At 44.8% G+C, this 16918-nt stretch overlaps 2 protein-coding genes across 2 annotated transcripts; one reads left to right on the forward strand and one right to left on the reverse strand.

The window, feature by feature from the left end:
* Nucleotides 1-847: 847 nt before the first annotated feature.
* HIF1AN (hypoxia inducible factor 1 subunit alpha inhibitor) lies at nt 848-10487 on the reverse strand. Its single transcript, XM_079312109.1, has 8 exons — nt 10203-10487; nt 8996-9246; nt 7621-7769; nt 5773-5918; nt 5173-5279; nt 4721-4784; nt 4383-4493; nt 848-3250 (listed from the first exon to the last, which is right to left on the reverse strand). The coding sequence occupies exons 1-8, from the start codon at nt 10422-10424 to the stop codon at nt 3206-3208; spliced, it is 1095 nt and encodes a 364-aa protein (XP_079168235.1). The 5' UTR covers nt 10425-10487; the 3' UTR covers nt 848-3205.
* Nucleotides 10488-12539: 2052 nt separating this feature from the next.
* Nucleotides 12540-16261, forward strand: NDUFB8 (NADH:ubiquinone oxidoreductase subunit B8). The gene is made up of 5 exons (XM_079313027.1): nt 12540-12675; nt 12840-12966; nt 13561-13660; nt 15194-15349; nt 16041-16261. Exons 1-5 carry the CDS (start codon nt 12576-12578, stop codon nt 16131-16133), a joined length of 576 nt encoding a protein of 191 aa, XP_079169153.1. The 5' UTR covers nt 12540-12575; the 3' UTR covers nt 16134-16261.
* Nucleotides 16262-16918: the final 657 nt, after the last annotated feature.

Genomic DNA, 16918 nt, shown 5'->3' on the forward strand with positions numbered 1-16918 from the left:
CACCTGCACATTATCCAAGAGCCAAGTGCAGAGCAGAAAGGATCAGACATAGCACATCACGAAGTTCAGTGGAACAGAAGCAAGGGTGTTTAGAGATGATCCCAGCAGGCACAGCAAGGAAGACTGAGCACCTGCAATCAGACTTCCTGCACTTGGCTTTCCTAATCCCTTCACATTCACCCTGTCTCCCAAGGGTGAGAGGACAGAATGCCACTTGGGGTAGCCCAGGCTGAGGCATTTCTCTCTCCCACCACATCAACATCCCTCATCAACTATTCAACTCTTCCCTGTTTTACTGCATCTCAGCCATTTGTTCAGAATTAGTCAACATTTCACCAATGGTTAGATTTCAAGATTGCTGTAGAGTTAGTATTACCATAAAATAACTTATGTTTACTAGGCAGAGAGGACTCCATCTCCCAAGGCTGCTAACATACAGCACAGGCACACACAGGAAGCTCCCAAAATCTCCGTGACCATTAATTGAGTTCATTAGGCCTGCTTGTGTAGTTTGCTCTGTCATCCAGTCAGTGACCACAGTATGATGACACCATTCAGGTCAGCAAGGAGGGGAATTTTTCCCTTCCCACTAACACTTCTTATTGACAGGGTACAAGGACACCATCTTATTTCCAGCTTTCCTTTCAGGCTTATGGAAGTAGTATGGAGAAAGTTGTGAAGACACATAGTAATGCAATTGGTATGGCTGTTTTGAAGGCAGTTCTGGAGACCAAGTCTTCAGCAGCGAGGAACACAAGTTGAGTTGTGAGACTGAAAGTTAGCTTTATATGCACATGTCCTTCTAGAGCTCTTCTACACAGCCACTCACAAAATAAAAGCCACACCATTCTGTTGTTCAACATTGGTTGTATTTAAGAACTACACTTCAGAAGGTACCATGTGTTTGTCACACCCCACCCCCTGCACACACACCCCTAGCAGAGAACACACAGCTTCCCAATACCATGGCAAGGGGCATTGAAAGCACAAGGTGAAAAGGGAAGGGGAGGGGAGTCAGTCCATCAGTGCATTGTAAATGAGCTTTCACAAAATCAAGTGCAGCAAAACCTGTTCAGACACTTTAAAAGTTAGACCTTTGGCAAATAAAAGGGAAAAAAAAAGGATCCTAAAAGTTCTATAAGTACCATTCTCTCTCCACATGGGATATGAACTCCCACCCTGAGCTTCAAGAGTTGATGGTGTCTAACAAGCAGTACTGAAGACTACCATGTGCTGAATAAATAGCACAGAAATGGGATTCAATTGGAGCATCTTTCAACAAAGGGCATGTGCCCAAGATTCCTGGGAAGGTCTTGCTTTTGGCCAGTCAGAAGCTTCTTCCCCAGTTGTCCAAAGGCTGAGAGCATTGATAAGCATCCAGCTGAGTGACCTTCGTCTGGATCTAACCACAGGTCTGGAGAGCCTGCAACATGGCAGTCAGACTACTCAGTGACACTATTTCTTGAACAAGGACCCTGTAGCTGCCAATTAAACTTCATTTATTCTGACCAGTAAAGTAGACAGAAAACTTGCCTTGGTTCCTCCAGTATGAGAAGCCTTTTGCTTTTATGAAAGACAAGCTCACTGCAAGTGGTGCAAGAGCTGTCCCAGCAAAAGATGGGACCTGAGACCAAAGATGGAGCCTTTCTCAAGTAGCGTGTTACACTTTTATCACAACCCTCATCAGAACAAGCCCAGCACAACAGGGAAAACACTGGGAAGTCTCAACAAAACAAATTCTACACTTTCTGGGATGAGATACATGGGCTATGAAATAGCTTCTCCCACCTCTAGCTCTTGGGACCCATCACAACCGCATCAAAAATACAAGACGTTTGCACCACCCCCAAACTAGGGACAGCAGTGCAGCACACCTCAGGGAATAAAAAAGCCAGCTTCCACAAGAGCCTAAGGCTTCTGCATGGAAGAGGAGGAAAGCAAAGTGATTTTACAGAGTGATTACTGAGATCGCAAACAGAGGCTTATCTGGCTCCTGTGCTCTGGTCTTGTCACTTCTCAGTCTGCCATGTCAAGTCCCAGAACACAACAAAGATCAAGATAAACTTAATCACATTTAAACAAAAAGCCCTGAACTCTTTCACGTGACTGTACAAGGAAGAGAACCACACACTGGCATGGATTTAACTGATGGACAGGAGCCACACAAAATCACACAAACAAGCGCACCTGTGCGCAGCCACACACACTTGAGTTCTTGCAGTTTCAGTAAAAAGGGCACTTTCCTGTGTTGGTCTGGGGAGCCAGCATCCCTGGTGGGGAGAAGTGAGGCTCTGTACCTATCTGACACTGCGTTCTGACAGTTGAGCTCAGCATATCTTGGAAATTTAATTTTAAAATGTGGCTTAATTATTCAAGACTTGGAGAGTGTCCTGGCATTTATGCATCTCCCTTCATAATGCTACATCCCCTTTTAACCATACTGCAGCTTCAGAAGAGCAGGAGAAAAGCCTTCACTCCCCAGAAAAAGCTGTCAGGAAGGAGATTTATCTAGACTCATACAAGACAGATATTATTTGAAGAGCATAGGATTTGGTGCTCACACACAAGATAAATTCATTCTGATCTCTACCCTGTACTACATCCAAAGCGTGGATGTCTTAGGCTGAAGTAACTGAATCATTTGTCCAGTTGCTCAACTCACACAGGCCACCCCACATGTTCGTTTCCATTAGTACAAAAAAGTTCCAGAGTTGAGCAGGGACAGGTCCTCTAACAACAGAGGACTGTGAAACCTATTTCCCACCTTATATCCACTGCCAGCACCAACAAACAAACCCAGCCAGGAGGTCCAAACCCCATGTGGCTGAGGAAACAATATTGCTCCTGGTTATCCTCCAAGCTCTTCTTCATATGCCTGAAAATCCTGAAGTTACACATCCAAGTGCCAGAAGCCATGCTCCTTGTTGTGGCAAACAGGGCAGAGGGAAGAAAATAAACAAGTTAGTGAGCATGAATCCAGCTTCCAATAAGTGCAGACTCTTTCTTGGGAAGTTCAGTTAGATGACAGTGGAGGATGAATAGGGTACTAATGGTTTTGCAGTTCCAGTAGCCCCTTTACTGTAGGGGGGCCAGGATAGGCCAGGAAACCCATCAGTCTGTTAAGTGCTGCGTGCAATACTAGCTCTCAGTATCTTCCATTGCTTGTGAACAAAGCAGCTCCAACATCCACCAGGGGCACCAGGCATTAGTCATACCGGCCCTTAATCATCATATTCAACAAGGGACCCACCTGTTCAAAGCAAAAACAGGTCATTAGCCAGGACAGTTACACAAAAATGGCAGTGCAGAGCCTGCTCCCTCTGCATCACAGAGCCCAAGATACACATAACCACTTTCAAAGAGTTGTCTAGAAAAACACTGGGGCACCCACAAACACATTCTTAAAACATCCTACCAAAACTGCAGGGTCCTCTGTCAACACCTGACTTCAGGTGACACCAAAACATTCCATCCAGAGTGGAAATATGCCTGAAACATTTTCGCTGCCTACCCAACATCTGTGATTTCTAAGTAGATGCTATTAAAGGGAGTCAATAGCCAACACAGGATGTTTTTTTCAGGGCAGAGAAGGAACATTCTCACTCACTTGAATTCTCTCTGATCCCTGGGGTCAGTAAGAAGGGAGGGCTACAACTGATGATTTTGCTAAGGTTTTTTTTTTAGTCAAGACCACTCCCACATCTCAGCATTGCTTTATCACAGAGGGAAGCTCAGAATGCTATGGCAGTAAAATAATCTCAGGGGGGAGGCTAAAGAGCAGTTTGTCCACAGTGGTAAGGAATATAGACCATGAAAACATTTCCACTTTCAGATGATTAGATCTTGAAAGGTGTACTCTTAGTACCTCAGTCTTTTTAGAGTAAATACCTCAGGTTTGTTTTCTTTTTCTTATATACCACATGATTAAGACTGCAAAGCATTCAGAGATGAGCAAGACACACATTAAAGATTAAGCACATGACTTAATAGAAGGAGATTTCTGTTATTTAAGAGACTTGGATTCAACAGGTAAAACAGTTCCATTTCTTTTGCAAATAATGGGCATTGCTGCACAGAAGGCTAAGGAAAGTTTGGGAAGAACACTGTTCTGGAAATGCCCAAAGTCAAGATACCCTTTCTTCCACATTCAAGAACAACTACTTCATTGTTTGTAGTCATCCTTTCCAGAAATATGATTTTAAGAGCTTGTCTTTTTGTAAGCAAATGACCTTTTAAAGAGTGCAGGAAAAACTAGCAAAAGAGCAATCCTGCTTTCTCCCACCCTCACTCTGGCACCTAGAGAGCCAATTAGATGTCATCTCAAGTTATGCATTATGCCCTAATAATTTTAACAGCAGTGACCACATGGTTCTCTTCCATACCTCTTGTGGATTTCCTAAGGCTTCTCCCAGCATCTTCTCAATGTTCCTCATTATTGCCACTTTCTGATGAGCCTTTAATGGATACTCAATTCTCTTTGGGGTTGGGGCACCCTGAAATATCAAAAACAGGTCATTTGCATGCTTCCTGTACTGGCAGCTTATTCCACCTTCCCTCAGTCACCCAGTTCTTCACACACACAACTCTGAAGAGGAAAAAGTAGCTTCCAGAAGCAAAGGACTTGGTGCCATGAAGTTCTCATATTGAAAATGTGTGCCAATACATCTCTACCTGAAAAAATACTCTGGGATGGAACTATGCAAGCTGCTCTTGTACTCACCTTGTACCAGAAGTTCACAGTGATGGTAATCCCCCCATTCAGGAGAGACTCAATGTGATGCCACCTGCATGGAAATCACATAAAAAAAAGAAAAGAAACTATTGCTGTAGCTTATACTGAAATACCTTGGTTGATGACTTCAGACAGTACTAGACAAGCCTTGCTGTATACCTCCTGCATCAAGACCTCAAAACTTCTGGAAAGCTCTCCTTACTTAAATTTATTTCTCACACGTTAGTGAGTACACATACAATTAATGTGGTGTCAGGCAGAATTACTATTTCTATCCAACAGACAGAAATTAGAAGCATACTGGCCCAAGATATCACAGAATATACCACAGTTGCTGCAGAAGTAAAAACAAAATACTCTTGGAAGCCAAAGCAACACTAAGTAGAAAACATTTTAAACCTCTGGTTTTTATCACAGTGCAGTCCTGCCATCCTTCTTACCAGTACATAGGTATGTACAGCACATCCCCAGGACCCACCACCGTCTCATAGCCAACCACGTTCCGGAAGTTCGGAAACTTCTCGTAGTCAGGATTGTCAAAGTCCACCTAAACAGAAGAAAATATTAAGAAACTCAGAAGAACTTCCTGCAATCACAGTCCTCATTATTGGCTCTCAGTGTCAAATCATCCTGGCCTTCCCTACATGGCTTTTACATTCCCATTTGCACCTTAACTTCATTGTGAGGTCCTGCAGTACCCTCCAAGTATCATACAGGAGGAATCTTGCAATTTATCTGTCAGCAAATCTGTATTTGACCAAGGGGGCAATGAAACAGAACAGAGAAGATAGCAACTGCAGCCCATTGTGCTATCAGTAAAGTTTTTATGGCCCTAGCACTTGTGAGTCGGGACCAGACACAAACAGAAAACCACCAGTCCTTCCACCAATGCATTCACCACTTAACAAATCTGAACAGATGTTTTGCAAAACCTCAGCAAGTGTTTTGCAGCTTTAACTCCAGTGCAGCTTCCTTCCACCTAGCATCTTTACAAATTCCCATTTTTGGCATGGAGTAGAGAACAGATCTGCTACTCTCACCTGGCTTTGTCTGTCGCACGGATGATGCACGGGATAAGGGTAGAGGCATTCAAACTGATCAGGAGGAAACAGGATACACCTCTTGTAACCCTTAATCTGAGCAAAGAAGTTCTGTTGCTCGTCATAATGAGCTGGTGTCACATTCCCTATGCAGAGAGAAAAGATAATCAAGACATTCTCATGTACAGGTATGAAAGAGAAGCAAGTTATATTCCTTGCTAAAGACAGGAAATATACTCCCACATATTCAGAAACCAAACAAGGAGAATGACAACAGGAATGTTACAAACTGATCACTCTATTAGTCAGCCTTTATTGAGCAGTTGCTACTCCACTTAATTTCCATTCTAAATCCATACTCAGCAACTTACGCTCTACAGGATTGGGATTTCCAGCTTGTTTCAATGAACAGCAGATGCTGAATGTTGATGGGAAGCTTTTTCATAAAACACTTCATTTAAATGACAAGTTGTAGAACAGACTGTCAAAGATTATTAGTCTAGAGAAAAGGAGTTCAATGGCTGCATTTGAAAAAAAGTCCTAGAAGTTTTGCAAGAAAACAAGTAAACGATCTCTGGATCTCTGTCACTGGAGCTCCCAATAGCACCCGCTCAAGTCTGATTAACAGTGCTTGACTGTTGCCACTAGATTTTAATCAAATCTTTAAATACAGTGGGGTGTTTTCTACCCCTCACAACTGTTTTTCAGCTCTTTGCCAATTCAGATATTACTCTCTTGGTCTGCAAGAATTAAGATGACAGTTAATCCTGTAACTTCATAAAATAGATCATACAATCATATGCTGCTCAAAAGACATTCCTTTTTTTCAGCACATGCTGGTTCAGGACAATGCCTTGGTTCTTGTGCATAACCTGTTAATAGGATTTTAGCGATTATATGGCTTGCAAGGAAGTGTTGGCCCACTGATTTTATATTATGTTCTCACAGATAGTAAAGAAAGTGGCAAAGATGAACTACTGTAGGTTGAGTATGACTTGGTACAAAGGGGAAAAAACATCCAAGTTGTGTAATTGAACAACTATAATTGGATTTGTTGGCTACATTGATTATAGGCCCTCCCACTTCACAGAATGGTGTGCATTTCTTGTCCAGTTATTGAGATCACTTTCTAAAAGAATGTTCTCCTTGTCAACAGCCTAGTGGTACCTCTGTCTTCTAAGGCACCTGCCTCTAAGTCAGGCTCCACATGGATTTAGAATTCTATTCTATCCAGATACTTTTAGAATTTACCTATCTTCACGTCTCCCACTGTCCTCTAGCTTTTAAAGAAAAAAAAAAAAAAAAAAATCAGGTCTTAATCAAAAGAGAATTCCTCCTCATAGTGTAACAGTTCAAATAAGAAAAAAGAGTTCACAAAATAATCAGATTTCCTCCTGGGCAAACATCAGACATACTCAGAAAAGTCCAGAAGTCCAACACTGTTCAACGTGCAAACCTTTCTGCATTTTGAATCTGCACGCTTCGAGCTTTTTAAATCTACAGTGCCTGAAGCATGCAAGCAGTAAACAGATCCCAGGATATGATTAGCAGTTACTAGAAACACAGTCTCACCAGCACCACACAGAGCTTTTCCATGAGCATATTACATTCAGGCATTCACAGTACATCCCTGGCAAAACACAGGCTATTCATTTCTTTGTTCCCTCTTTATAACCCAAGTTAATGTGTGACAGCAGTCTCCTCCCAACGCAGTGCTTTAAACTACCTCCTCTGAAGGAACACACAGAAACCAGGGGAAAAGCCATTTGAAAGACCTTCTGGAACTGAAACACAGAACTGCTGATGCAATCTTCTCCCTTTCTCCTTCAATCTGAGGAACCTATTTACCTTCCATGCCAATAAGAAGCAAGTTAGAAGTCAGTTGACCCCAGCCACGTTTCCCTTGCTGCTTGTTAATCCAGTTCCAGTTGAAGCCAAGGAAATCCACCACAATCTTCCTTCCAACTGTGTCATTCAGTGTTTGCTGTAGATATAGCCTGAATTGTCCAACAGAGAAGGCAGAAATCAAATATTAAGCTTTGTCATGAACACAGACATACTCTGTCTCTTCAGAAACAGAGAAGAAAAAATAAGTGCTTTGTAGAGATTCTGTTTTATCACTTCAACACCTGTGGAAGGAAATAATTTCAAAAGTCCCCAAACTCTGCTGTATGGTTTCCCAGTACAGAATAGAACAGATCTCAGTTCAACATAAACAATTACAAGGGAAAAACATAATTTTAAGGAAAAACAATGGGACAGGAAGAGGAAACTCTAAACAGACTGGCCATTATCAAATATGTTCACGTCTAACCCTAGATGAATGCTGCCCCTCTACCTAACCCACAGTATCAGCTACCTCCCCTAGCAGAACTACATGAGGGGAAAAGAGGGCTCAGGAGAGCCTGTACATTTCAGTATCAGGTTACTTAAAGCCATATTTACATTTAGACATAGAGGATCAGAGGAATCAAGCATTGCACCAACAATCACAGTATTACAGACTGCTGTCTGCAATGTTGGAAGAAAATGCATTTTTAAGAACAAAGACTGCCTTCTGTCTTGGAAAAAGCACACCCAAAGCTGAGAGAAGAGAAAGGCACAAATGACACGTGGGCCTGGGTACAGTGTTGCTTGCAATTAAGACAAAATAAAGCATCTGCAAGTTCTTTTAGAGGGCTGTGACTGAAAACACTAGGGGTTTAAGTACAGCTGCTTATAGTTATCTTCCATGTCCACTTGAAGCTCCTCTCAGTAACTTACAGCTCTGTCAGTGGCACAGGCCACCACCACCAGTACACACGTGCACAACCCAGCCTTTTATTTCCCAAAGAACTGCCTTGGGATTCTGTGGGAAAGCCTGAATGCCACAGCCTGTACCTTTTAATCAGACAACAAGCTTCCCTACCAATACCACAGTCTGCCAAAAAAAAAGTGAAGCTTAATTCTTTCTCTACACAAGCTCTGCCTCACACAGAGGAGGAAGTAAATAAATAAATTCCCACAGCCAGTGTGAACAGTTTGTTTGGTATGACTTTTATCATAAGGTAACAAGGCTGCTGTCAACTAGAAACCCTGCAGGAAAAGCAGGATTATTAAAATAAAACAAACAAAAAGCCCAGAAAGTTCAAGACATTTTAATCATCAACACCCACTGAAAAGAAACTTAGCTCCTGCTTCGGTCTGAAGAAACAGAAAAACCTCCACAATCCACATCACTTACCTCTCAGCACCCCCTTTTTGTTGTATTTCTTTGAGTCTGTCCACAAACTCAGCAAACTTCATTTCTTCCCTACTTGACTTGGGTTTGAAGTTCTTAAAATTGGCCATTTTCTTCTCATCATAGTACAAAAACTTGTGTGTGCTGGCACTATACACTGAGAAGTCCCCATTGCCAATGTTTTCCTGGAGGTAGTCCAGGTCCCATTTCAGAGCAGGATAAACCAGATTCGTATCTGTCAGCACCACTGGCTCCTGGAGAGAAACAGGTTTATTGATTCAAAGACCTCTTGAACTTAAGAAGGAACACATTTATTACTGCACCCACAAAAACTCCCTTTCAAAATGAGGAATTGGAAAAGGCATTTGAAGTAATCATACACCTTGTTCTGGGGAGAAAACCAAGCAAGACATGATAGGGAGGTTTAATGAAGTGGTGGCCTGGGGTCGCAGTGGGACAGATTGCACTATCTACTCAGCCAATCTCTCTCAGCCAGGTTAGACAAACACCAGCTGGCAACACTTCTGGGCCTGCTTGGTCCTGCCACGTAGCCAGGAGACACAGTAGATTCTGGCTGGGCATTTCCAGCTACCCAGCTGTGCAGGGGCAAATGCCAGCAAAAAGATCCCTCTGAATCCAGAAACAAAACTCATCCCTTCTCACAGCCATACAAATACTGACCATCTCTTCTACAGCCGGAAAAAAAAAAAAAAACAACAACCCAACAACAAAATAAACAAACCATTACAAAAGGCTGACAAAGGACATCACTTATCTCCTCATCTACCAATAGTAAGCAACATAAGCAAGGCAGCACTGTGTTGCCAAGCTGTGCATACACAACTTCCCTTCTTGCAGACTTTCCTTAAAAAACCCAACTACCAAACTTATCAAAATGAGACTGAGCCGGTACAGAACCAATACAAGAGCCACCACTTCAAGGGAGCCTTTACATCTGTGGTCGCTCCCACTTAGAAAACAATCAGTATGTGTCCAGGGCTTTACACAACGTTCCCACAACTTCCATCCCGACAACAAAGGGCTTAAAATAAACCTTTCCTGCGATTTTCACAGCTCAACGCTGTAGCAACGAACAAAAACGTCCACTCCAGCAGAAAGGAGCGGGACAGCGGCTAAAACGGAGCCCGCGCGGTACCCCTGGAGGGCAGGGCCGGTATGAGGAGGTGTCTGTGCCCCGGACCCCCCTCACCTCGTTCTCGATGAGCTCCTCGGCGCGGGGGTCGCTGTGGCTGAGCCGCGGGATGGGCCGCGTCTCGAAGGAGTAGCGGCGGAACTGCGAGTCGCTCCAGCCCGGGCCTGCCGCCACCGCCGGGGCCTCCCGGCAGCCTGCGGCCGCCGCCGAGGAGGAGCAGGAGGAAGAGGAGGAGGAAGAAGAAGAAGAAGAGGAGGAGGAGGACGAGGCCGCCGCCATCGCCGCCTCCAGCGGAGAGCCCGTACCAAGGAAGCCGGAAGCGGAAGCTGCGCACCCATGGCAACGCCGGAAGCGGAGGGCGAAGGCGGAGAGCAGAGAACCACAGAGACGGAGGGACGGGGCGGCGGCGGCAGCGGCGGCGGCAGCGCCCCCGCGCGGGCGGAGGCTGCAGCGGCTCCGCTGCCCTTCACCTGCTGCGCCTTCCCGAGGGTCGCGGACGCCGCTGGGAGCTGGGAGCACAGGCAGGGGAAGACGCGCTGCAGAAAACAGAAAGAAAGGATCGGATCGTCTCTGCAGGCTCGCTGCCGGGCCCCGTGTGCGTGCAGCCGGCAGCCCCTTCCCCTCCGAGGCGGCGGAGCGGGCACAGGCGCTGCCGCTCGGCATTTGCGCTGCCCTGAGGGACACGGCGCTGCCCGCTGCCCCGCTCTGCCCGCGGGAAGTGAACGCACCGCGCCTGAAAACGGGCACGTTATCAACGCTTGCTACAACATAAAAAAAGTAGCGCTGCCTGGTGTAACCAGCACCCAGCCTGTGCTGGCAGCTGCATAATTTCAGCAGGATTTCATGAACTGTGTGACTGATGCTGCAGCTGTTGATTTATTTCCTTATTGTATGTTTATTATGTGAGACAAAGTCTACATTTGGCTTTTGATCTGCAAACAGCGAGAATGATGATCGCTATTTCCCAACAATCTCTTCCACATTAGGTATCAGCTCTGGAGAAGATTTAGTCTCTGGCATTTGATGGTTTCCATCTTACAGTAGCTGGGAGTTGTTCTGCTTGCACAGAACTTTGCCTTCATGGGAATAATGCAATTTCCCCTTGTTCTTCCAAAATTTATTGATATACTTAGTTTCTAGGAAAAAGAAAGCCTTCTCACCTTTTAAATCTACATAATTTCTACTGTACACGTTAACAACATTTTTTACGGTGTATTTGCAAATATATTTGAGTGCTTAGGAAACTTGAAACACAGCTGTGGAAAACTTAAACATATATCAGAAAATAAAGGAGGAGCTGATGTAAGAAGTAGCTGATGACAAGCCAAGCCTGCAGTGAGGCCTGAGCCCAAGTCAATGGGAACCCGGTCCGCACTTCCAGTGCTGTCCCCACTTCCAGTGCTGTCCCCACTCTGCTGTCCCCACATCACTGTGGGCTGCAGAGCTGGGACAGGCACCACATGCTGCTCCATGGAAAACAGCAGCAGCACCTGCACTGGAAGGCTGCGTTCTGAGTTAATAACTTTATTAAATAACTGAGTAACTTCACTGCATACTCGTTTGTAAGGGGGTTGGCTGAATTAAGATACCATCCCTAAAATGACATCAATAGGCCTTTCTTTGGGATAAGTGAAAGGATCCTGTTCTGTATCTGCAACAAAGCCTCCATCTCAGGCATGCCATATCTCAGATATATATTTGTGGCTCACCACTATCTTCATTCAATTATTAGGTTTCAAATTAATGTTGTTATTAGAAGGAATGGGTTTAATGACAAATTGGCTGTGATCGTTTTTGAGCTGCAAAGGTTTATAATGTAAATCGTTATAGAGACATTACCCATTATGGCTGATGTGAATAACTGAAGGAAAATGAGTTCAACTACCACAGAGTTTACATAATGAAGTAAACTGCAAAATCCTTTAATGCTCATATTGATTTTATGTACAATAATACATTGCTTACATTTGAAAAATCATACTGCTAAATTAACATGCCATTTCTGCTGTCCACCTTCCCCTGGCTCCATGGAGATAGGACGATTACATTTGGGTATTGACTTTAATAATATTGATAGTGATACAAAGAAGGCGATTTGCATAACGCCGCCGGGCACGGCATCGATCCGATTGAGCATCGATCCGGCTGCTCCGCAGGAGGCTCCCCGCGTCTGGAAGGCAGTTCCTGCATAAATTCCCACTGTCCCGCTTCAGACGATGTCATACAGCGCAAAATATGGCACCGCTGGCTTTTCCGCCCATTAACCCCGTGTCACTGCTACAACCCCGGCGGCGATCGATCCCCGCCCCGGCGGGGGGCGGGGCCGGCGCAGAGGCAGCCCCGGGCGGCCCCGCCCCTCACAGGCCCCGCCCCACCGGAACCGTCCCGCCCCTCCGGGCCTCCGGCGGCCGCGCCTGCGCGCTGGGGGCGATGGCGGCGGGCGCTCTCCGCGGTGTCCTCTGGCCCCGGGCGGCCGCCGGGCTCAGGGCGGCCCGGGCCGCTTTGGCGGCGCCTTCGGGGTCGCGGGCGGGTGAGCGGGGAGGCGGAGGCTGGAGCGAGGGGCCGGCGGCGGGGCCGGGGTGAATGGGGCGGCGGGCCGATGGTTGCGGGGTCGGGGCGGGAGGACGGCGCGACCTCCCCGGCCTGGCTGTGGCCGCCGGCGGGGCCCGCGCCCACTTTGCCGCTGTCCCGCAGCCTCGGAGATGTCCATGGACATGATGCCCGGGCCGTACCCGCGGACTCCGGAGGAGCGGGCAGCCGCTGCCAAGAAGTACAACATGCGGGTGGAGGACTATCAGCCCTACCCCAACGACGGCTTCGGGTGAGCTGCGCGGTGCCGCGGTGCCGCAGCCGGGAGCGCGCCGGGCCCAGCAGCTCCTGGCTGTGTGGGGAGGTGCTGTAGGCTCGCAGTCCCTGGTGAATGCCTGGCTTTGCTGTACTGTGAGATTAGAGCTGTGAAGTGTTTCAGTGTTTTAAAATAGGAAGGAATAGAACGGGTTAGAGTCCTGTGTGAATAGAGAGACTTAATGAAAGAAACTTGAGAAACTTCAAGGCTAAGTGGGATGCCACGTCTATAATAAAGGTTTCAAGAGATGTTTAAATGTTGGGGAATACTTTGACATGTGCCAAGATAACTAGGGTTCCATATTTTAGTTAAGCTTGTGTTTTCTTTCCTCTAGTAGAGCGCTGTTTGGGTAATGCCATTTGTTAGGTTGACTATCAAAGTAATGTTGGTATCAAAGTAATTATTGTTGTGCTTGTTGTTTTAATGCATTTCAAAAATGTGTATGTATAAAAGCTATAAAAGCAAAGAAGTATTTAGGTCTATTTCTTTAGGCCTGTCTTACACTGTCTCCTGCAAATTATATCTGAGTACAGGTTTCTTTACGTTTGGTCTTTTGTTTGTTTCTCATAGGTATGGTGACTATCCCATGCTCCCAAATAAGTCTCAATATGAGAGAGACCCCTGGTACCAGTGGGACCAGCCAGACATGAGGCGTAACTGGGGAGAGCCGGTAGGAACACCAGTCCCACTTCTCAAATTACTCACCAATAGTCCTGTTACTAAATTCTAATATGCACCTCTTATTAGTGCTTTCTGTTGAATCCTTTGTGTTATTTCATCACCAGTGCAGATGTGTGTTTCCTGTGCAAGCAGGGACAGTCAGTTCAAAGCAAAGTTAGGCTATGGCCATCTGGGTTAATACTGTGAAAGTGCTGAGGACAAGTAACTTATTACATACAAGAAGGGAGACTTTCTCTTCAGAAGTAATTTTATTTTCTTGATCGGATTCAGTACGAGAGCCTGGTTCTCTGTTTACCAGAGAAGCCACCATTTGAATAAAGTCCTTTTAGTGCAATGGAAGTAGCTACTGTTGCTTTATTACTCCAGAGCTTTTTTGAGGTAGACTAGATAGAAGGATTTCTTTCTAAAGGAAGTTTGCAACATGTTCTTAAGATAAATGTGGATAGGTCATCTATGTTAACTTGAAAATCTAAGCTCCTCAAATTCCTTTCAGGAGTAGCTCTTTTCTAAGTGCATGGACTTTTTGTGAATGACTGTAATTATTGAGCATGGTAATTGACTAATGGTCTCTTTACTAAAAGCAAGATTTCATCTAAGTATGTGTGCTTAATATATCATAGTAAAACCATGTCAGAGCATTTCAACAAGTGTACCCCAGCAAAGTGCATATTGTAATGACTATAAAAGCAGATGCTGAAAAAAAAAAAACCCATGTTGATTCTGTGTTGTAGTGCTTGCTGCAGGAAGGCTAGTGTACAAGCCCTTGCACATGGTGTTGGCATTTGGGAATGTAGAGTATTATATTATACTAGTGTATTCCAGGTGTCAGCAGATGTCTCTGTTTAGGCAGCTTTGATTTCTGCTCATTTTGGCTCTGGGTTTGGTAGGATATGCCTCTGGGAGAACTAGAGCTGGGAATCTGGAAGCAATATTTGAGCTGAAAATTAATGAGTTCTCTGCATTTGTTACTGTGAAAGGAGACTATAGGCAGAACATGCTTGAGACTTCCCTATTTATATTTCACGCATTAGCTTGCTCCCTGCCATGCTTTTGTTCTGGAGTAACAGCAGCAGGTCCTCTCCTGCTTTTGAGAGACCAGCTTCCAAGTGTCAGGTAGTTGCTTCTTTTTTTGAAATAGCACTACTTCTGTTTGGGTATGTGACTGAGTTTCCATTAATGAGGGTTCCAATTTATACCGTGCCTTTCCAATGGCCCTGGGGAACAAAGCTGAGGTGGAATGATTATGCATGGAAATAAAAACTACTGCTGTCCTATATTTAAGCATATTGTGTGGTATAAGCATAGGATGAAATGTAGAGTCTTTTGAGTTTTACTATAAGCAACAATCTGTTGTAACTGTAGGTAAACCATGTACCTCCATGTGGCTTTATCTCTCTGCATTTAAGGTGGAGATGAAACAGCTTCTGGCAGTTTTGTGAATGTTGTAATGTGCCACTTCCTTTGAGAAAAGCAGCTTGACCACTGTTGGTAAATGTGCAATTTTTTTTCCTTGGTTCTTTAGATGCACTGGCAGTTTGACATGTACATTCGGAACCGAGCTGATACATCCCCCACTGTCGTTCCCTGGCACACCATGAGCAAACATTTCTTCATCTTTCTGGGCACAATGCTGGTCATGTTTGGTCTTGGAACAATCTATCCATCCTACATGCCTGTGGTGAGTGAAACCTAAAGGTAAAGGGAGAAAAAGTAGGTGTCATTGTCAAATTTCTTGTCATTGCCAATGCCCATGAGAGTGATATTACTGAAGATGAGTGATGGGTGTGAATGCAAAACTGCTACTGGCAGTGGATGGGCCAAGGGATGTCCTGTGGCCTCATGTAGCCTTCTCTTGACTGGCCTGGCTCAGCTCACAGATCATCTGGCTGTTCTGGCTCAGCTTCGTAGTGAGCAGTCCCTGCTCACAGGGAACTAATTTGAACTATGCTCCTTCCCTGAGTGTGCGTCTAATCAAGTGAGATACATTCACTCTTCTCTTGCCTTGTGTTGTTAATTATATCTCATGAGTTGTATCATTTGGGAAATGTGCTCTTGAAAAATGTGTTTGATGACACGAGAAGCTTTTGCAATATATTATCCACCTGCTGTGAGATAAACTGTCGAATAAGATTAAAAGCAAGACCATCTTGATGTTTCTGTTCAACAAATAATTTGTGCAAGGAACCCACTATTTCTGAATTTACTATTCTCATACTCTGATATTCTAGTTGAAGCACTTAAGAAATAGAAATTTAGGTTGTAAATTACAAGCCTTCATTTGGGTGGGGGTGGGATGAGACATTTTACTCTTTCCCCTTAATTTGCTATATGAATGTGGTGAATTTGCCACTCCTTGTTTCTCCTTGTAGGCGCCGAAGCAGTATCCCTTCAATGACCTGTATCTGGAGAAAGGAGGAGACCCCAATAAAAGTCCACCACCAGTGATACACTATGAAATCTGAAAGTTGTTCAAGTGCTCCATTTCTGTCAGTTCTGCTGGGGAAGAAATCTTCTCTAGTTTTCACTGGCATATGTTAACACTTGTTCTTCAATGTTCAGCTGCTAACTGCAGTGAAATATAACAATGACACGTACTGTGTTAGTTGTCTTCTGTTGGTTTGAGAAGGCTGAATTATAGCTAATGAAATGGAGTGACCTTTGCCATTTTTTCAATGGGATTTTATCTGCGGGGCAAAGTTATGAGTGCGGACCTAGGAATGCTGGACATTTAAGTATCTTGTGCACAAACATTCCTCACCTGTGCCTGTTTATGTAGGAAATACTGCATGTAACCAAGGCATTTGGCATTTGCTGCTGGGAGTTGGAGTGTCACTGTATACTGTAAAATGACAGACAGAAACAGATTGGCAAGTGCCAGTCTTTGGGAGTCTTGTACTGTGTCTACCCCTTACTAGGAGTTGACTTTGATTGCTTGGTTTAGATGCCCTTTCAAGTGAAATTTGCACTACCAGTAGGAAGCACTGGTGAGGCACAAAGCCATTTCAAGTGAAATGAAGGTGATCAGAGCAGTAATAGCAGCCCTGCCTTGGTGTGTGTGTGATAGTGTAGCACTTGCACTGAGGCTGGGCTTGGTCCATCCAGCTCATGGTGCAGCGTTCAGTGCTGTTTGCTGCTGCCTGCTCCGAGGACTTCCAATCCCAGTTATGAATGGTAGCTGAATAATGGCTTTCATCATGGGGAAAGCATAATGGGTTGGGCACATATGGCTCAGAAATCCTAAAAAATG

This window comes from Erithacus rubecula (genome assembly GCF_903797595.1).
Source record: "Erithacus rubecula genome assembly, chromosome: 9".
Classification (NCBI taxonomy): domain Eukaryota; kingdom Metazoa; phylum Chordata; class Aves; order Passeriformes; family Muscicapidae; genus Erithacus; species Erithacus rubecula.